This window comes from Gossypium hirsutum, chromosome A03, assembly GCF_007990345.1.
Source record: "Gossypium hirsutum isolate 1008001.06 chromosome A03, Gossypium_hirsutum_v2.1, whole genome shotgun sequence".
Classification (NCBI taxonomy): Eukaryota; Viridiplantae; Streptophyta; class Magnoliopsida; order Malvales; family Malvaceae; genus Gossypium; species Gossypium hirsutum.
The window spans coordinates 8,696,279-8,716,993 of NC_053426.1; the positions used below are offsets into that span (position 1 = coordinate 8,696,279).

Below are 20,715 nucleotides of genomic sequence, written 5' to 3' on the forward strand. Positions count from 1 at the left end.
CGTGGGGGTTCGCATTCTATGTCATATTATATATCACGGGGTTCACACATACTATGTCATTCTATATAACATGAGGGTTGGGTTCGCATACTATATCATACTACATAACATGAGGGTTTGCCTAACAGTTCTCATAGGGTTCGCAGGTTTATTTATCATACTATAAATTTTTTTGGATAAAGGAATCGACAATCTATTGGGAGGAGAGGGACGGATTTGAAAACCTTGAAATCCTTGATTGAATAAAGTAGTTTTGACAATGAAGAAGAAGAGAGAATTCTTGAGAGTTTTTCTTGAATTTTTTTTTCTATATATGAGTTTTAGGTTTTGAAAAGATTGACTATTTAGGGTCCGTTTGTTTATATGTAAAAGGTTTTATGGAAAATATTTTCTGCATTTTCCTGTGTTTGTTTTCACAAAAAATGGTTTGGTCAACGGAAAATGACTTACAAGTCAAAGTAAAATAAGTCATTTTTCCTGTAAAATGACTTGCACTTTTGAAAAGAGTAAGTCATTTTCCAGAAAAGAGCTCATCTATAGATAATTTTATTTTTTTTAGAAAAATTAACTTAAATCAAGCTTAATATTATTATATTAATAAAAAAATTTATTTTTATTTTTAAAAATATTTAAAATATTATATTTTTCAATATTATTAAACATACATATTTAATTATTTATATTTAGTCAGATAATAAATTATTAATATAATAAATATAATTTATTATTTTAATAAATTATTTAATATTTCAATTTTATTTAATAATAAATTTTAAAAATAATAATTTTAAATAATATTATTCACAAATTATTGAAAATATTCAATATTAACATTTTAATAATAAATATTTATTACAATTATAAATATATTAATAATAAATGTTTTGTAGTATAAAGGTTAAAATATGTCATAAGTCTATATACACTTCACTGATTTGTAATTTAGTCTTTGTACTTTTATTTTCAAGAATTTAGTCCCTTTACTTTTCAAATTTGAAAATCAAGTCCAACTGTTGACATCGTTAATTTTTTTGTGTCAATTTTGTTGATGTCACATTTTTAAATAAAAATACTCACTTTTAATCATGTAATTAAAAAATGATATTGTAATGAATCTGAATTTAACATAATATTTTTAATATATGCAAAAACAATGTAAAATATAAAATTATAGATAAAAATAAATTCAATTAAACAAAGCAAAAAATAAGAAAATCTCAAATGTATGCTTGTTTAATTGAAAACAACTTTTATGAAATATTTTTAAGAAATCTACCAAACAACAGAAAATATAAATTATTTTCCAGAAATCATTTTCCAGAAGTAATTTTCAGTGAAACAAACGAAGCCTTATAAAACTTTCTTTTCCTATTTGAAATAGGCTTAAGTATTCATTTAGAATTAAGATTGATTTAAATTAAAAAGAAAACAATGTTTTTTAGTTTAGGTTAATTTGAAAATTCAATACTTATGAGGTAAAAATAAGAAAATAAAATATTTTGATTCAATCAATAAACTAATCTTTATCGTAAGTCTTGAAGAAAATGTTTTTAAGGGTTATGGCCAAGCATCAATGGAATTTAAAAAAATCAACAAAGCTGTGATTAAGAGAGTTCAAACCTAGAACCTTTAGCTTGCTTAATATCTTACCATTAAGTATCAACAATAATTTTTAAGGCAATTTAAAGTTCACTTACCCTAATTTTTTTATGCATTAAAAATTTAAAATTTACCCTTCTTTGGGATATGACATTATTAGATTTTTTTTATATATTTATAATTTTATAATTTTTTATTGTCTAAAAGTACATAGTTAATACTTGAACATTTTTTTGGACAACTTATGTTATGTTACCTAAGTTGATACCTCTACACTCACATCGTTAATTTGTAATGACATGGTATTGATAACCAATTCGACGGTGACATGTCGCAGTTTCTCAGTAAGCTAAATGACGAGCATAGATTAAAAAGCTAAAAAATCTTTTAAAATAAACAAATTAATAGAAAATATAATTTTTTTCACATTAGAATGAACTTGGACAATAAGTTGTCCGGGTACATCTGAATTTGGACACCCATATGTCTAGAATTATCCTAGATGTATTTTCAATAAATTTATATAAATTTAATTTTTTACACAATACCAATTTTTAAGTTATTATTATTTTCAATATATAAAATATAAAATATAGAATTATAAAAATATAAAAATACATACAAATAAAAATTATAAAAAATGTTTAATATTATAATATATAATATATAAATTAAAAAAGTAAAAAAAAATAAAAAGTTATAAAAGTTAAAAAAAATTAAAAACTTATAAAAGTATATACAAATATATAAAATAACTAAGGAGAATGAAAGAAATGATGGAAACTTGTCTGAACTCATAGATACTAAAATCCAACTTAATTTTGAGATTGAAAAAGATGAGCGCTATTGGGAATAGAGGGCACGAGTTAACTGGTTGAAGAATGGAGATAAGAATACAGCTTTTTTTCACAAGCAGGCTACTCAGAAAAGACATAGGAATTTTATTAGTAGAATGCAATTTGATGATGGCAGAGACACAAAAGATATCGTGGAAATGGAGAGAATAGCCAGATTGTATTTTCAACAATTGTTTTATGTTGGAAGGAGGGGTAATTTTGATCATATTTTGGCAGGAATTATTCGTTGCATCTTGGATGAAGATAACTTAAGGTTGAAAGCAAGGTATACAACAGAAGAGATTCGTGAGGCACTAGCAGAGTTGCGTCCAACAAAAGCCCCAGGTGAGGATGGATTTTCGGCGTTGTTTTATCAAAAATGCTGGCCAATTATTGGGGAATAAGTTACCTCATTTTGTCTTGCTAAACTGAATGGAGGTATGGATATTAGTTTAATAAACAAAACAAATATTGTGTTAATTCCAAAAGTCCCCAATCCTTTGAATATTACCTACTTTAGGCCAATCAGTTTATGTAATGTGCTTTATAAACTATTGGCTAAAGTTATTGCTAATCGTCTTCGTCATGTGATGAATAAATGTATTGATCTAGCTCAAAATGCCTTTGTATCGGGGAGACTTATTTGTGATAATGTTCTATTGGCATATGAAATTCTCCATACTTTGAAGAATAAAAGAGTGGGGAAGAAAGGGTTTATGGCGGTGAAATTAGATATGAGTAAAGCGTATGACAGGGTTGAATGGAGTTTTGTTGAAAAAATTATGAAGAAACTGGGTTTTGATGCAGAATGGGTTGATGTGTTAATGAAATGTGTAACCATAGTGTCATATTTAGTGGTTTTTAATGGTGTTATTGGAGAAAATTTTGTCCCCTCTAGAGGTTTTAGACAAGGTGACCCTTTGAGCCCGTTCTTATTCCTATTCTGTGGAGAAGGGTTATCTAGTCTTATGAGATTAGCCACAGAAGGAAATTTAATTCGAGGAGTAAAGGCTAGTAGAAGTGGGCCACAGATCTCGCATTTGATTTTTGTGGATGATTGTATTTTGTTTGGGGAGGCCATAGAGAGATGAGCAAATTCATTGAAAAGGATATTATATGAATATGAATTCGGTTCTGGTCAATGCGTTAATTTCACGAAATCTATAATTTTTTTCAATACCAATACGCAGGAAGAGGAGAAAAGGGTAATAACTAGGGTGCTTGGAGTTCGCAGCTCTAATGATCTAGAAAGATACTTAGGTTTACGAAATTTGGTGGGTAGAATGAAGAAAGTAGGTTTCCAGATTTTGAAGGATAGATTAAAGCAAATAATTGATAATTGGAACATTAAGTATCTTTCTTAAGGAGGTAAGGAGGTCTTTATCAAAGTTGTTTTACAATCCATTCCAACCTATTCTATGGCTTGCTTTTGCTTCCTAAGTCTTTATGCAACGAGTTGAGGGTATAATAGCTAAATTTTGGTGGCAAAAAAATCGGGGGAAAAAAGGAATCCACTGGTGTGCTTTGAAGGATATTTGTGTATCAAAAGATGCAGGTGGACTTGGTTTTCGAAAACTTGATAAATTCAATATAGCATTATTAGCTAAACAAGGTTGGCGTCTTATTAACTATCCGAATTCTTTGTTAGCCCGTGTTTTGAAAGCTAAATACTATCCAAATGCGTGTTTTTTAACTGCCCTACTAGGGAACTTACCTTCACTTACCTGGAGGAGCATCTGGTTGGCAAAAGGAGTGATAGAATGAGGGCTATGTTGGAGGGTAGGCAAGGGGATCAAATTTCTGTTTGGACGGACATCTGGATTTCGGGCAATGAAGAAGATAGATTGCAGTACCAACACAAAAATGATGATTTTGTATTAGTATCGGATTTGATAGATGAAGCTAACAGAACATGGAAAGCAGACTTAATTGACAATACATTCAGAGCGGATTTAGCTAGAAAGATCAAGCAGATTCCTTTGGTGAGTGTAGCGTAGCGCATGAAGACTTCCAAGTCTGGAAAGGAGAGCCTTCTGGTTATTTTTCTGTTCGAAGCGCCTACAAACTATTACATGAGGCTACTCTAAATCCTATTATTATACAGACCGAAACTAAAAGTTTTTTCAAAAAGCTATGGAATTTACAAATGCCCTCGAAAGTTAAAATTACAATCTAGAGGATATCTTGGAATTACATTCCAACTTTTGTTAATCTGAAGCAAAGACGAGTTGTTTTTGATGCTCGTTGTTCCCAGTGTAAACAGGTGGAGGAGGACTGTAACCATATCTTCCGTAGCTGCCCTACAACGATGGAAGTATGGAGATTTTTAAAGCTTTCTTGGGTACTGCAAAACAACACTGATAGTGTATGGAGTTGGTTAACCTGGGTATTCAGTCAAGGAACAAACGAACAGAGTCGCCATTTTTATTGTGGGCTTTGGTTAATTTGGGCAAGCCGAAATAAGTTAATTTACGAAAATAAACACTCAACAAGCAGAAGCATTTCATCACAAGTTGTAAATTATATGTCAGAATTAAGAGGAGTTAAGGAGAAAAAAACTTACCTTAGATGCTAGCATGGTTCCTAAGTCTGTTGAAAGAAGACTATCTGTGGCGATTTATTTCGATGCCGCTTTTGACCAACAACTTTCAAGATCTGCTTCGTGGTTAGTTGTTCGAAACGAAGAGGGGGAAATATTGGCCTCCAAATTAGTCATCCATTCCAATATTGCAACTCCATTTGCGGCTGAAGCACATGCAGGGTTACAAGCTTCATTATTAGGAATTTCTATGGGGTTTAATGTTTTGCAAGTAATAGGAGACTCAAGAATAGTTATTTCAAAATGCCAAAGTTCAGAACATGTGAGATCGGTGATCGGAGCTATCATTCGAGACATTCAGAATACAAAAAGCCATTTCCAAAATCTCAGATTTCTTTTGTTCCTAGATAAGAAAACATACTTGCTCATTTTGTTGCAGTAAAGGCTTTAAAGAAGGGGGAAGGTCATTACCTGGTCGGAGATATTCCCAGATTCGTCCATTGCGTTATGGAGAGGAAGCGTCCAAGGCATCCAGACTGAAAGAAAATAGTGGTTTTGAATATGTAGCAGAAGACTAAAAGATTTGTGGAGATCTGCTACCATTAAGGCTAAGTTGGTGATGGGAAATGAAATGACTTTATGGAGGCCAGCTGTTTTGTCGACTGAAATTTGAATAGATTTTCATTTTATTTTTTATTTATTTGAATAGGGTTCTTTTATTTGTTTGCTTTTGTTTTAGGATTTGGGCCAACCGGTGTGTGGCCTGGTTCCCATACAGGTTTTCAGGCCTTCTTTAGTGGGCCTTAAGCTGACTTTGTGGATATTATGTTGTTTGGACATGTTCTTTTATTATAATATTCAGCCGATTTCTTCAAAAAACTAAAAAGCACCGCTACAATGAATCCTGATAAATAGTTGTTTAGATGCATTTGAATCTAGATAATCATTTATCTAGGATTATTTTTTATATAAAATTTTTTATATTTTTTATTAATTTATATATTTTATTTTTAATTTATATATATTTTAATTTCAAAATAATAATACAAATAACATGATATTTTGTAAAAAAAATTTAAAAAATATATAAACTTATTGAAAATACATCTAGAATGAATAAAGACAAATAGATGTCTAAATTCAGATATATTTGGACAATCATTTGTTTAGATTCATTCTTGATGTGAACAAAAAAAATATTTATTAATTTATTATTTTTAAAGTTTCTTTTTAAAAATTTAAATTTACTATGAGGCATACTAAGAGATTGCCACTTGTCATCACTGAATTGACTATCAGTGCCGCGTATATATAAACTAACTGTGTTAATGCAAAGATACCAACCTGAGTAATGTAATACAATTTTAGGTACTAACAAAGCCTAAAAAATATTAAAATACCAATTAGGTACAATTGAATAAGTATAAGGGACAAACTACTTCTCAAGGTTATCGACTCCCTAAAATAGAATATTTCCTTTTTAGCCTCTTTATCATTTATAAAATTTTAAATATTAGTAATAAAATTACACTTTAAACTTTAAAAATAATAAAAAATTAATTTTATTTTTAAAAATTATAAAAATAAAAAACTATTAATCAAATTACATTTTTATTAATTTACAAATATACGATTTAATTCCCATCGAGTTGATACATCAACAGTTGTCTATGTTATTTGGTTTCGCATTTTATATATCCAAAGTCCCCTTAAGAGTTTCAACGACGCCGTTCCAATGTCACGAATCCTAGGGTTTCTCTTAAAGAACGGAACGACTAAAGCCTTACTGTAAAGTAAAATATAAACCCTAAGCAAAATCCTAAAAGGAAATTACATTCGGATCCAGTATGGACAAGAACATGTTAGCAGGTCTCGAGGGTCTCCCTGAAGAAGATAAGGCCCGAATGTCCGCCATGATCGACCATCTTCAGCTTCGTGATAGGTGTGTTTCACGCTCTTTTTTCCCCTCAAACTTCCCATTTTTCCATCTGCAAATTCGCTTATTGACTTCCCTATTTGCTTCCTGAATTGGTTATGTAATGAAGTTTTAGGAAATGGGTTCTCCTTATTTGGAGTGTATAATTTTTGGGTTTTATTTTTAATTGTTATGTTTGGTTTGGTTTGTGGTTAGCTTCTCAGATTGTAGATAATGCAGGGGTCCCAAATTTCCATCTGGGTTTTGCTGCTTTGTTTATAATGAGAAGCTAAAGAGATGTTCTCCTTAAAACCCGTGCAGCTTTTTTCTGTGTTGCCTCTGGACGTTTTGGGAACTACATTTCTACAACATGAATTCTGATACCCTTTTTAATGATGATTTAGCTAGTATTGCGCCAAGCCACATTAGACTTGAGATTAAGCCCATCGGGTCTGGAGCTCTTTAGATAAAATCCTCGCGACAAGTGCATATTTCGGGATTCATTCGTAATCTCACCTTACCGAACAAGGCCGCTACTGTCTCAACCAACAGCTTGTTGGTAGCATTTTGTTGTATTTGCTTTCATAGAATGGAGTTAAGTTTGGTGGTTGACACATCTTCACTTGGACTATAGCTATCCCAAAATTGATCTTTCCTGTTTTTGTTTAGAACTGGCCTTACATCTTCTGTGGGTTAAGTTGCCTTGTCAGTCACTGGTTGCTGAATTTTTAGATCCTTAAATCAATGTCAGCTTTTTCATGCATCAAATGTAGTGCTACAATTATGTTTATGTTGATTTTCCTGATACTGCTTATAATGCCACACTGGATTTTGTTTGTTTATAATGCCTACCTGGGATTGGGGAATGATTGATGCTTATGATATTGTTATTTGCATAGACTTATTGGCATTATTGCCCTAAGGCAAATGCCTCTTTTAAGACAGAAAAGGGGGTTGGCAGGGTTTTTGCGATGTCCATATTTCAATAAACAACCTTCTCCATAGCTTTGAAGGCTTTGTAAACTTCTATATGTACTTATTAAAGTGCCAATTCCAATTAACCAACAAAAATGGACCTGTGTCTGGTTAATTGCTTTGTGCTTTTGAATCTAAGCACCTCCTTACTGCTATGGAGGTGTCTGTATTGATCTAATTATCTGTTCTTTGATGTGCAGTCTAAGAATGTATAATTCTCTTGTGGATAGATGCTTCAATGACTGCGTGGACAACTTCACTCGCAAGACTCTGCAGAAGCAAGAGGAGACCTGCGTCATGCGATGCGCGGAGAAGTTCTTGAAGCACTCAATGCGTGTAGGACTGAGGTTTGCAGAGCTTAACTCGCAGGCCGCAACACAGGATTAAAGCTAATAAACGACCATGAGTTGGAGCTCAAAATGTTTTTGCATATCATGTAGAATTTTCTTCTTTTGGGATAAATTGGGTTCTTCCGCAGATGAAAAGCATTACGTTGCTGGGGTTGAGAATTGTTGTTAAATCATAGAATTTGTTATTGTTGATTTCCTCATAAGAAATTCAATACAATTGAATAGATATTCGTTATGCAAGATGGTTCATTCACAGATGTTGAAATCCCTTTATTTCCTTTTTGTTCTCAAGACATGACCCTATGCAAAACGGTGGTGGCATATTATGGGGTTGCTTATGATTATCAACATCTCTTTGGAAATTGAGGCGAAAAGAAAACCTACAGGCACAAAATCGAATGCTTAGTTTGAGATTTAATCGGGTTGATTTTGGATCATGTTAATCCAGCTTGAATCTATTTGGATTTTTAAATTTTTCGGTTGGTTAATTTGGGATTTTGATTGTTTGAGTTTTTACTTTGAAACATTTTAGGTTTAAATTAAATTTTTATTTGAATTAATCGAGTTTGAGGCTTTTTTTCAAGTTAAGATTTTTTTAACTATTTTGAGATGCTTTTATTGTTGTTTATGAGTTTTTTTGAGCTTAAATCATTTCAGATTCAAGTTAATATAAATTAAATGAATTTAGATTTTTAAATGAATTTAGATTGCTAACTTATTATGATAATGTCAAGTTGGATCAAATTTGAGTTTAGATTTATCTATGGGTCAAAATCAAAACTCTCTGCAATTTGAGCTTAGATTACCAGAAAAGAAGGGAAAAACATCAGCAAAAGACATGAGAATAGCCATTCCTCGTACCAACCAACAAGTATAACAACCTTATTATATATTTCCCTGTTTATCCCAAACAATCCAAAATCTAAACCACGATGCTTCAATCTCTGACTCTCATTCCCAAAATGGCGAAGAACCCACCTCTCAAAGCTCTTTCCCTGTTCAACTCTTCAATCCTCCAAGGTCTTCAACACACCCCTGAATCCATATCCTTCACTCTACACATTCTTCTTTCTTCCAACTTGCGCTTTCATTCTCAGTCCCTTCTCCTCCAAATTATCTCTGGTAGAATCTCCTCCCCTTTCTTCACTCCTTCGTCTCTATTCCACTATTTAACTCAACACTGTTTTAGTCCCAACTCGATGAATCAAATCCGTCTGTACGAATCCATTATCAACGCCCATGTTCAATCCCAGTTACCTGATCAAGCCATTTATTATTTCAATCAAATGGTAGACAAAAACTTTATGGTTGGACCCAATACTTTCAATGGCATAATGGATTTCCTTATAAAATTTTATTGTTTTGAGAAAGCTTGGACCCTATTTCAAGAATCCAAGGGTAGGGTTAAGTTGGATGTTTATAGTTTTGGGATACTGATCAAAGGGTGTTGCGAGGCAGGGGATTTAGGCAAAAGTTTTGAGCTTTTAGATCAGATTGAAGAGCTGGGTTTGGCTCCAAATGTTGTTATATATACTACTTTGATTGATGGGTGCTGTAAAAATGGTGACTTGGAGCAGGCAAAGCTGTTGTTTGCCAAAATGGGGGAGATTGGTTTGGTTCCTAATGAGTATACATACACGGTTTTAATCAATGGGTTGTTTAAAAGGGGACTTGAAAATGATGGGTTAGAGCTATATGAGAAGATGCAGCGTAAAGGGGTAATTCCTAGTTTATATACTTACAATTCAGTGATGAAAGAGCATTGCAGTGAGGGAAAAGTAGATAAAGCTTTCGAGATGTTCGATGAAATGCGTGAAAGAGGAGTAGCATGTAATGTTGTTACGTACAATATATTGATTGGTGGGTTGTGTAGAGAGAAAAGGTTAAGGGAGGCTGAAAAATTAGTGGATCAAATGAAGAGGACTGGTTTAAGTCCGAATTTGATTACATATAATTCGCTCATAGATGGTTTTTGTAATGTTGGAAAGTTGGAGAAGGCTAGGTATTTATTTGGTCAATTGAAAACCAAGGGTCAATCTCCATCTTTGGTGACTTATAACATTCTTATTTCGGCATCCTCTAGAGCGAAAGACTCGACAGCAATTGCTAAATTGGTGAAGGAAATGGAGGAGAGAGGGATAAGACCTTCTAAAGTAACGTATACAATTGTAATTGATGCATTCTTTAGATCAGAAAACACAGAGAAAGCATTTGAGTTATATTCGTTCATGCAGAAGGCCAGTTTGGTTCCGGATGTTTACACGTACGGTGTCTTGATCCACGGGTTGTGCATAAAGGGAAACATGAAGGATGCATGGAAACTATTTACATCAATGGATGAAATGCAGTTGAAGCCTAATGATGTGATATACAACACGATGATTCACGGGTATTGCAAACAAGGTAGCTCCTATAGAGCCCTGAGGCTGCTTCAAGAAATGAGAGAGAAAAGGCTGGTTCCTAATGTAGCTAGCTACAACTCTACTATTGGAGTTCTTTGCAAGGATGGGAAATGGCAAGAGGCTGAGGCCTTAGTGACTGAGATGGTTGAATCAGGTTTTAAACCTACAGTCTCCATATATAATCTAATCTCTGAAACCAAAAACAATACATAGTTGAAGGTTTCTAGCACACAATTAAGTAAAATGTGGATGCCTGATGGCTTAAATTGATAAAACTGAGCTTTCATTGTGTGAAGGAAGATACGAGAAACTCCTGGATGTGATATATTTTGAAGGAAAAGGAAATGCAGGATGCTGTGAATAAAGTGAGACCAAAAATTATAGCTCAATGGCTACCAGTTCTGAAGGAGGAGACATGAGATATACAAGCAGTTCATTCAGGGGTATTTGCTCCATTTCTTTGTAAGCTTCAACCACTTTCTCTATTAACTGTTCATTAACTCCATTGTTGTTGAAAAGATCCTCTAGATTGATTGGTTGATGATATGATTATAGCCCTTTACTTCCCATATTGCAAATTCAAGGCCAACAGCTAATTTAGAGTCCGGCTGAATGGTGCAAATGAAAGTGATATAGAACCTCTAGATTGAACTTCTGAATTATAATTTGCCACTATACATCTCTAAGCAAGTAGTTGAAGATTTGTGTTGGGAAATGAAGAAGACAGTGACGAAGAAAGGGTTTGAAGATTTTGTTTTTAAATTCCTGATTTTTTTATATTTTTTAATTTCAGGTCTTTAATTTATGCAATTTTATGTTACTTTGGGATAAAGAAAAGTTTATTTATTTTTTAAAATATTTTTGATCCAACAATTTTTATGGAAGTCTCCCTATTCTGATCATTTAGCTCTTTTATCTGACACAATGCCAACGGCAGCCCATGATTGGGCCACGCATCAGTATTTAACACCATTAGGGCCAGATACCAAATTGATAGACGGAATAAAAGTTTAGGTACCACATTGGATAAATTGAAAATGCAGGTGCACCTCGACAATTTTGTCAAAGTAATGGGGACTTTTTGGTCTTTACACAAACAAAAAAATGAATAAAATGGCATTTTAGTAATTACGGGGAAAAGTGCTCTCCAGTCCACTCTACGCACAGATTCGCACACATGGGCGACAACTCACGGTTTAATTTCATCCCCTCTTAAATTACTGTTAGCTTTTTCAGCTTTGAGGTTTCTTATTTCTATTAAATCAGCTAGTTCGCACGTTTCTTCTCCTCCACTGTGATTTTATTCTCCTGTCTATACCAAGGCCCCTCAACAGTCAAACTCCTAAGTAGTTAATGAAGGTGGTTTTCAGCTCATCTACTTCACCGACTACTTTATTTTTTCATTTATAGATAATCAGTCCTTCCCTTTTCCTCTTTTTGATTCCCATCTGTTTCTGCCTAACCGAACTGATAAAGATTCCCCTTTTCGTTATCGTGCGCTCTATTTATATCCCCTTAGGTCTCTTTCTTTGGTATTCACCTAAGTTTCAAGTTTCTCCTCTTACGTAATCCATGGAAGCCTGCTTCTTCGATACTCTCAAGGCTCAATCTTTCTGGGTTATTTTCCTTTTCACTTTGGGTTCTTTATCACTCTTGAAGTTCTCATTTGTTTTTCTAAAATGGGTCTGGATCAATTTTCTTAGACCTGGTAAGAATCTAAAAAAATATGGCTCCTGGGGTCTTGTTACTGGACCAACTGATGGTATCGGCAAAGGATTTGCCTTTCAGCTGGCTAGGAAAGGGCTTAATCTTGTCTTGGTGGGCCGTAATCCTGATAAACTCAAAGACGTTTCCGATTCAATCTTGGCCAAGTATGCCAAGATTCGGATCAAGACAGTTGTTGTGGACTTCACTGGCGATCTTGATGAAGGCGTGAAGAAGATAAAAGAAACTATTGAAGGACTGGATGTGGGGGTTTTGATTAACAATGTTGGGATTTCATATCCTTATGCCAGGTTCTTCCACGAGGTTGATGAGGAGCTGTTGATGAATTTGATTAAGGTTAATGTTGAAGGTACCACAAAGGTAACTCAAGCTGTTTTGCCTGGGATGGTGAAGAGAAAGAGAGGCGCAATTGTGAACATTGGGTCTGGTGCTGCCATTGTCATCCCTTCTGATCCACTCTATGCTGTTTATGCTGCTACTAAGGCGTAAGTGTTTTGACACTTGCAAAGTTAATTGGGGTTTCATTTCTAGCTTTTAGCATCTAAGGTTCATCTTTCTCTCGGATTGTTTCAGGTATATTGATCAATTCTCTAGGTGCCTTTATGTTGAATACAAGAACAGTGGGATTGATGTTCAATGTCAGGTAATGTTTGCTAATATATGCCTATGATTTTCTGCTTTGATTCCAGGAGTTTTAAATGCTAGAGTAAGGCTTTTTTTCATGGAACTTGAACATCTATCCTTTGCCATTGCTGGATTTGTCTAAATAGCTTGGCTATGCTTCTTTTTTTTACTATTTCGAAATCTGATTACTGGAACCGTTCCACCACCTTATTTGTTAGACTGAGTAATCAATAATTGAACGATGACTCTATAGAATTACCATTATATGTAAATTGCAGTTCAAAATTCTACCTACAAACAACCTAATTTGCTAACATATAGTGATTCTGGAACAAAGTTTTCTACAAGGAATCTGTATAGGCCGTTCAAGCAGTCCGTTTGTCCTGCTAAGTTATCAGAAACTAGCTACATATAATTATCTTATTTTCTTGTTTCAAAAGGCGTCTTGTTTTATCTACTTCACCTGAAATATTGACAATTTTGATTTGCTTATTGAACTTACTATGGTCAATAAATTATGCTATTTAAGAACCCTGGGATATTAAATTGTTTATATTAGCTAATTTCTTTTGGGGGAAAAGAAACAGTTACTGTTTTGGGCACTGTAACTCTTTCAATCACTTTCACTCTCTTAGTATAACATGTTATTACGAGTATATTAAGAAAGTTTGCTGCTGTATAAGATGGTGAACAAGAAAGCTGATTCAACAACGTTTTATTCTCTCTCTCTTTTTAATGACATTAGTTTAATTCCAGGAATGACGCTTAGCTCATGCTACTGAATTACATAAAACATTGTCATTTACAGGTCATCAATTTTCACATTAGCTTTGGGAAACTTTGATGTAGTTACCCTCAGTATCGGTAGCCAAGGTTACACTGTGTTATATTGACAAAAATAGGGAGGGAGGGTTATTGTTGAATGAGGTAGGAAGTCTATCCATTCGTATAATCACATGATAAAAGTTGAACCTCTATGAATTTGATGTATTTAGGTTGGTTGACAAAAGCTATAGCTTACAGAAGGTTGTACTTTAATGGCCAATGATCTGGGTAACTTAATATTGAGAGCAGCTATACTCTATTCATTAACATTCTCTGATCGATCAATGGGTTTCTTAATGCAGGTTCCATTATATGTGGCAACAAAAATGGCATCAATCAAAAGATCGTCTTTCTTTGTTCCATCAACAGACGGATATGCTCGTGCAGCAATGCGGTGGATAGGCTATGAACCTCGTTGCACGCCCTACTGGCCCCATTCCATCCTCTGGGGCTTGGCTTATTCACTGCCAGAGAGTGTGGTTGATGCATGGCGTTTGCGCTTTTGTTTTGGCATTCGAAAGAGGGGGCAACTCAAAGATTCTAGGAAGAAGGAATGAAAACAGATTGTTGAGTCTGCTGTATTTTGTGTTCATGGAGTTGAGTGTTTTGGTTGGATGAATGAGCTCCAGAACCGTCCAACCCCCCAAATATTGTAATCGCTTCATAAATTTGTTTTCAAGCATTGCAATTGCATTGTGACACTTCCATTATGTAGGGAAGGATAAGGATGAAAGCATACAAATGTATGAATCGTCTGCCTGCATGATTTGCTTTTACGAGTTTAAAGTATACAAAAATTTGTAATGCAATACTAATATTTCTAGCTAAGCAAAAATGTTCAAATGATTAAAGTTTGATCTAGCTAAGCAAAAATTGCTCAAGCTGTCGATTGAAATATAGATAAATGGGTACCTTAAAACCAGTTAACCGAGTATTCATGTTTGGAGTATAATAAAAAGGCACATTTAAAATTAGAAGGGACAATCACTAACTACAAACAAATATCATAAAATAAATATGGAAAATACAAAAATATATAAACTTTTAAAATTTAAAGGTTAATGTATTATATAACCTCATAATTACACTCAATTATCAGTTTGGTACTTAAATAATTTTTTGCAATAATTTGTTACTTAAAATTTTCAATAATTTTTTGCAATAGTTTGGTACTTAAAATTTTCAATAGTATATCACTTTACCCTAATTGTTAACCACATCTCAAAAAAAAAAAAATGCCATGTCGTTGACTTCTATTTTTTTGAAATCCTAAAATAAAAAAATAGAAAAATATAAAATATTATATAAAATTTCCAGAAATTTAAAAAAATTAATTTTTTTTAAATATATAAAAGAAAGAGCGAAAATACAAAAGGACAATGCAACCTTCCATATTTATATCATAAAATTGCCAATGAATTCCCACCCACACCATCAAACAATGCAATTTTTTTCCTTTTGCATGAAATTGTTCTTATAATATATATATATATATTAATTCACCATTGGAATTTGTTTTATATAAAGGAAATATTGTTTATAGTAATTTAAAAAATATATATAAAATTTTGGTGTTCAATTTTACTAGATCTTAATTTCCTTTATACAAAATATATATAAATTTAAAAAGAAAAAATAGAACTAACTGCTATCTTACATGATGAACATATTATCTAAAAATATATATATTTTTTTATTTTCACTCTTTCTTTCAATAATATGTATATTTTTCAAAAACAGTATTTTTTTTTTTGGAATTTTTCATAATTATTGAACTTTTCTGATTTCTTAAACAAAAATTTTATCTCTCTTAACTTTTTGCTATTTTTTTGGATTTTTTAAAAAAATTTATTGCGCAAGAAAGAGAAATTTTCAAAATAAAAAATATTCAAGATTATTAAAAAGTACAATAGATATTTATTTATCTATATTATTTTATTATTAGACACTTTAGAGCATCCAAGTCATAGAGCATTCATTGTTCCTGTTCCACAACTTCTCAGCGAATTACAGTGCCTATTGTAGAAAAAGTGACACATGGAACATGGCATATAGATGCACTAAGCATTGTGATTTCACTTTAAATCTAGAATGTGCCACATTACGACTCACAGCTTGGTACAAGTATGATGGACATCCTCTTATTCTAATTTGTTATGATGATTCAGATTCTTCTCAACATTATTGTGATCTATGAGTATGAAAGGGATCCAAATGATTAATTTTACTATTATGCTAAATGTGATAACTTTCACCATTCCAAATGTGCACTTGGGGATCTCCCATTTCTGAATATTAGAAGCAACCTTGACAAGCATCTTTTTCATAAACACTCACATCCATTCACTATTATGAAAAACATATGGGATTGCCCTCCATGTAAATTTTGCGGTGAGGTTTGCAATGGACAAGTCCGACAATGTAAAGAGTCTGAATTCAATTTTAGCATCCATTGGAACTGCACTTATCATTTACGCTGATCCTCCAACTTCAATGAATCATTGTTTTAATGAGAGAATATAAGTTCGAATTTTAGAGACGATATTATAAGAGGGATAACCACTAGTGTATTTTATTTAATAATTAGATTTGATTATAATTATTTATTTTATTATTAATTACAATAACTATTTGTACTTATATGTGGGGTATGTTTGAATAATCTTTGTAAATTGAGTGTAATTAAAGTTGGGGATGAGCATTCCATCAAATTGAGTAAAAAATACTTTAGTTAGTTGAGTTGACGAATTAAACTTTACCATCCTAGCTCGATTTGAATTTTTCTTTCCAAATTAAATCAAGTTAAATGAAATTCAAGTTGAATCAAGTCGAATAATTTATCCTAGTTAAATTAACATAAAAGTTAAAAAAACCAATTACAACTTTTGTTGACAATAAAACTAAATTTCTAGCTACAATATATAAATTTGAGAATATATATATATATTTCAAACCTCTTTCAAAGCAAATATTAGAAGAACAAAAGAATTTAGTACGGTAAACTTCATGTGATAATTAATTTTAAGATCTCAAATTTATCATTTTGGAAAAAAATAATTTTTTATAATTTAACATTTTTATATAATATTTAGAGTTTTATATAATTTTTAATTTTTTATAGATATTTTAAAATTTTGAAGATTAAATTTATTTTGTTTATTGTTTTTACTATAGGAGCAATTTGTTCATTTTCGAAATTGACAAGAGCCCAAATGATATTTATACCAACTTATTATTCAAATTATAAAAATTCAATTTGGCTCCACCTAAAAAAATTGAATTACTTTGATTCAAAAAATCTAATAACTTGAATTATATAATTCAAATAAGTCAAAAGCAAAAAAAAAAAAGTTGAATCAAATTTTGCTCGCCTTTACATAAAACAACTCAATTATTTGCTCCAATACTAATAAGGAAGGTTGAAAATGTTGGAGAATCATGCTATACAATCCACTATGATAAATTAAAATTTTCATATTAATTCATTTTCTAAATATATAGTTGTTAATGATAATTTATATTATCAAATGTAACATAAAGGACGTTTGATTGATCGAATCTTGAATTAAATTTTGTAATAAGATTATAGGTAGAATATAAGATTATTTTATTTGGTTTATTTAATTAAAATGTAAAATTTAAGTGTTCAATAAACCTAAAAACAAATTTTATTATATTATCAACATCACTTCCTTTAACATTGTTTTAGTATCTAAATTTTGATAAAATTATAATAATTTAAGAAAATCATTTTTGACCCTTTGATTATCATATGTATTTAGCTAAACAAGTGGCAGTTTCGTTACTTTAACATATTATCTTTTTATTGTAAAATATGCATATTTCCAATTAATAAACACTCTTTTATTTAATTAAAAAAAATTAAAAATAACGGCCAAATAAAATACTATAAGGTAATACTCATGACTCTTAAAATAAGGGAAAATAGAAGAAATTATCTTAAAAAATGCTGTAGTTATCACACAAATAATTTATTGATTCAATATATTGAATATGATTGATAATTTTGAATTAAGAAATCTGAAAGATTATACAAATATTTTTAAACACTCAAAATTATAATTACTAATTTGAAACATTTGCAGTAGAGAAAATGAAGATATTAAACCTGGCAATCTATTTAATCACAACTTTAAACTTTTAATCCATTGATATAAAAACTGCAGTAATTATAGTTAAAATATTATTAAGGCATTTGTCATGTAATTTCATTATTTGGTTTTGAGTGATTCTGAATTCCTATTTTACCTTTTCGGCCTTTGTGCTAAATTTGTACCACCAGCCTTAATGGTCTCTCCCTTTATTTATCATTTCTTTTCTTTTTTATTGGCATTCACATCAACTCCCTACCAATTCCATTCTTTTCAATTTTGTATGCTAGTGGTGGAACTGATTGACATCCCCAAATTACCTCCTCCTTTTAGCACCATTTCCTTTCTTCCTCTCACCATTTTGGTAAGCACGAGGCTTAACCACAACCAAGTTTTCATCTAATGGATCTCACCCTGTCTGAGACTAAGAAAAGGGGGAGATGGAACTTCAACATTTCTCCCATCACCATCCTTTGCTCTTCATTCAACACCAAAGTGTTACAGATGAAGCAGCTCAGTGCTTTGGGTGTGAGGAACTTATAGACGGTCCAAGCTATGGCTGCAATGACTGTAAGTATTATCTTCATAAGAGATGTGCGGAGTTAGAGTTAACCCCCCACCTTAATCATCCTTTCCACCCTCAACACCTTCTCACTCTTTTGCCTAAATCTCCTTATAAGGGTAGATGGCGCTGTGATTTTTGTCGGAGGCGGCCTTCTTCGGGATTCGTTTATCATTGTGATCCTTGTAAATTCGATCTGCACATCAACTGTGCTTTGCTTCAATCATCCATTGCTCCAAATTTTCCTACTTCTTTGCATCAACATCCACTGTTCTTCATTCAAGACCATAACGACGAAGTCAATCGCGATTGCTCCGGATGTATGAAACCATTATCTGGTCCAATTTACTATTGTTTAGATTGTTACCTTTCTGATAAACGCTGCTTTATCCTTCATAAGCAATGTGCAGAACTACCTCTTGAGATTAATCACCCCTACGACCGCCGTAAGCATCCCCTTACTCTCTTGCCGAAACCACCTACTCATCTTCACAACTGTAGCTGTTATTTGTGCAAAATTCAGTGGGAAGGGTTTGTTTATTCTTGCTCTTTTTGCAAGATTGAGCTTACTCTTGATGATTTTTTCTCACCACAAACAATCACGAATGCAAGTCATGAACACCCATGGATGCTTCTATCAAGACAAATGTCATTTATTTGTGATTTTTGTGGCACCACTGGAGATCGCACCCCTTATCTCTGTGCTATATGCGACCTTCTTGTCCATAAAAATTGCATTTCATTGCCACAGAATATCATGATAACGCGACATCATCATGTTATTTCTCACTCATATTCTCTTACGCAACTAGATGAGTTGTGCAGAATTTGTTACGAGGAAGTCGATACGAGGTATGGCAGTTACCATTGCTCTGCTTCTGATTGCAATTATATTGCTCATGTGCATTGTGCAACAGATAAAGCAGTTTGGGATGGAAAAAGCATCCCTGAAGACTATGATGAGAGGTCCATGGTAGCTCTTGATGAATCTATAAATTGGATTACCGATGTTGTTGAACAAATGAGTTTTGGAGAGAATACGGTAGCAGTTGAGATCAAACATGCTTATCATGATCATAATTTAAGACTCACTTTTAGTGGGGAGATGAACGACGATGGCCAATGTGATGGGTGTATGAGGCCTATCTCAACTCCGTTTTATAGTTGTGAGCAATGTAAGTTTTTTCTCCATAAAGAATGCGCTGAATTGTCGAGAAAAAAACGACACCCATTTCACAAGCACGCACTTATGCTAAAAAAATCAAAAACAAGTGTTTATCCATCATGTAGTTCTTGCAGACGTTTATATCATGGATTTAGCTACAAATGCGATGATAAAGGTTGCGCATTTGAATGTGACATTCGGTGTATTTTATTATCGGACACTTTGGAGCATCCAAGTCACGAGCATTTATTGTTCCTTATCCATAACTTTTCAGCGAAATGCAGTGCTTGTCGTAGAAATGGAAACCCATGGGACATGGCATATAGATGCACGAAGCGTTGTGATTTCACATTAGATCTACAATGTGCCACACTACCACTCACAACTTGGTACAAGCATGATAGACATCCTCTTACTCTAACTTGTACAGATGATTCTGATCCTTCTCAACATTATTGTGATCTGTGTGAGCATGAAAGGGACCCAAATGATTGGTTTTACTACTGTGCTGGATGTGATAACACTCTCCATTCCAAATGTGCTCTTGGGGATCTCCCATTTCTGAAGATTGGAAGCAACCTTCAGATTGGAAGCAACCTTCAGATTGGAAGCAACCTTTACAAGTATTTTTTTCATAATCACCCACATCCATTCACTATTGTGAAAAACATATGGGATTGCCCTCCATGTAAAGTTTGCGGCGAGGTTTGCAATGAACAAGCCCTACAATGTAAAAAATCTGAATGCAACTTTAGCGTCCACTGGAATTGCCGTTATCGGTTGCGTTTGTGAAACAGACAAGTTACAACTTCACAGATTTGTATGTATTTGCATGACTGCACCAATTTGTCATCAATGCTCATGGCTTTTGCTTTTCATTCTGTTGTTAATGTTTGAGCGCTTCAAGTTTGTTTAGATGAAACAGAATCGGTAATTAGTTATCATTTGTTATTCTACTGGGTTGTTATCATCTGTACTATGAAGCAAGGTTTGATTTGATTTATATATAAATCAGTGCATGTTCTGCTCAAGGATGGAATAGGGTATATGAATGAATTGAACTTCCACAAGGTTAGTACCATTGTC

At 32.7% G+C, this 20,715-nt stretch overlaps 4 protein-coding genes and 1 long non-coding RNA gene across 9 annotated transcripts; 4 read left to right on the top strand and 1 right to left on the bottom strand.

The window, feature by feature from the left end:
• Positions 1 to 4,279: 4,279 nt before the first annotated feature.
• LOC107886010 (uncharacterized) lies at positions 4,280 to 5,657 on the bottom strand. The gene is made up of 3 exons (XR_001680600.2): positions 5,446 to 5,657; positions 4,999 to 5,180; positions 4,280 to 4,792 (listed from the first exon to the last, which is right to left on the bottom strand). It is a non-coding gene; the product is annotated as an uncharacterized lncRNA (long non-coding RNA).
• Positions 5,658 to 6,617: 960 nt separating this feature from the next.
• On the top strand, positions 6,618 to 8,449 carry LOC107886009 (mitochondrial import inner membrane translocase subunit TIM9). 2 transcript variants are annotated; one of them, XM_016809796.2, is made up of 2 exons: positions 6,618 to 6,916; positions 8,095 to 8,449. In XM_016809796.2, exons 1-2 carry the CDS (start codon positions 6,822 to 6,824, stop codon positions 8,249 to 8,251), a joined length of 252 nt encoding a protein of 83 aa, XP_016665285.1. In that variant the 5' UTR covers positions 6,618 to 6,821; the 3' UTR covers positions 8,252 to 8,449. The 2 variants fall into 2 exon arrangements, with proteins under 2 accessions (XP_016665285.1, XP_016665283.2); XM_016809794.2 differs by having other exon boundaries at positions 6,626 to 6,916; positions 8,065 to 8,449.
• A 682-nt stretch (positions 8,450 to 9,131) lies between these two features.
• On the top strand, positions 9,132 to 14,599 carry LOC107886008 (very-long-chain 3-oxoacyl-CoA reductase 1). The gene is made up of 3 exons (XM_016809793.2): positions 9,132 to 12,826; positions 12,915 to 12,984; positions 14,093 to 14,599. Exons 1-3 carry the CDS (start codon positions 12,189 to 12,191, stop codon positions 14,345 to 14,347), a joined length of 963 nt encoding a protein of 320 aa, XP_016665282.2. The 5' UTR covers positions 9,132 to 12,188; the 3' UTR covers positions 14,348 to 14,599.
• Positions 9,147 to 11,448, top strand: LOC107886006 (pentatricopeptide repeat-containing protein At4g11690). Of its 2 annotated transcripts, XM_016809792.2 has the most exons (2): positions 9,147 to 10,770; positions 10,917 to 11,448. In XM_016809792.2, exons 1-2 carry the CDS (start codon positions 9,147 to 9,149, stop codon positions 10,937 to 10,939), a joined length of 1,647 nt encoding a protein of 548 aa, XP_016665281.2. In that variant the 3' UTR covers positions 10,940 to 11,448. The 2 variants fall into 2 exon arrangements, with proteins under 2 accessions (XP_016665281.2, XP_016665280.2); XM_016809791.2 differs by having other exon boundaries at positions 9,147 to 11,448.
• A 3,523-nt stretch (positions 14,600 to 18,122) lies between the features above and the next one.
• Positions 18,123 to 20,660, top strand: LOC107885997 (uncharacterized). 3 transcript variants are annotated; one of them, XM_041107721.1, is made up of 2 exons: positions 18,123 to 19,639; positions 19,764 to 20,660. In XM_041107721.1, exons 1-2 carry the CDS (start codon positions 18,343 to 18,345, stop codon positions 19,982 to 19,984), a joined length of 1,518 nt encoding a protein of 505 aa, XP_040963655.1. In that variant the 5' UTR covers positions 18,123 to 18,342; the 3' UTR covers positions 19,985 to 20,660. The 3 variants fall into 3 exon arrangements, with proteins under 3 accessions (XP_040963655.1, XP_016665271.2, XP_016665270.2); XM_016809782.2 differs by having other exon boundaries at positions 18,135 to 19,639; positions 19,904 to 20,660; XM_016809781.2 differs by having other exon boundaries at positions 18,135 to 18,472; positions 18,588 to 20,660.
• Positions 20,661 to 20,715: the final 55 nt, after the last annotated feature.

Coding starts and splice junctions, on each gene's coding strand:
- LOC107886008 (XM_016809793.2), top strand. CDS start 12,189: ATGGAAGCCTGCTTCTTCGATACTCTCAAGGCTCAATCTTTCTGGGTT. Junction 12,827..12,914: donor GTTTATGCTGCTACTAAGGC/GTAAGTGTTTTG, acceptor GGATTGTTTCAG/GTATATTGATCAATTCTCTA. Junction 12,985..14,092: donor GGATTGATGTTCAATGTCAG/GTAATGTTTGCT, acceptor TTCTTAATGCAG/GTTCCATTATATGTGGCAAC.
- LOC107885997 (XM_016809782.2), top strand. CDS start 18,343: ATGGAACTTCAACATTTCTCCCATCACCATCCTTTGCTCTTCATTCAA. Junction 19,640..19,903: donor GTTTTATAGTTGTGAGCAAT/GTAAGTTTTTTC, acceptor ATAACTTTTCAG/CGAAATGCAGTGCTTGTCGT.
- LOC107886006 (XM_016809791.2), top strand. CDS start 9,147: ATGCTTCAATCTCTGACTCTCATTCCCAAAATGGCGAAGAACCCACCT.
- LOC107886009 (XM_016809794.2), top strand. CDS start 6,822: ATGGACAAGAACATGTTAGCAGGTCTCGAGGGTCTCCCTGAAGAAGAT. Junction 6,917..8,064: donor CATCTTCAGCTTCGTGATAG/GTGTGTTTCACG, acceptor TTTGATGTGCAG/TCTAAGAATGTATAATTCTC.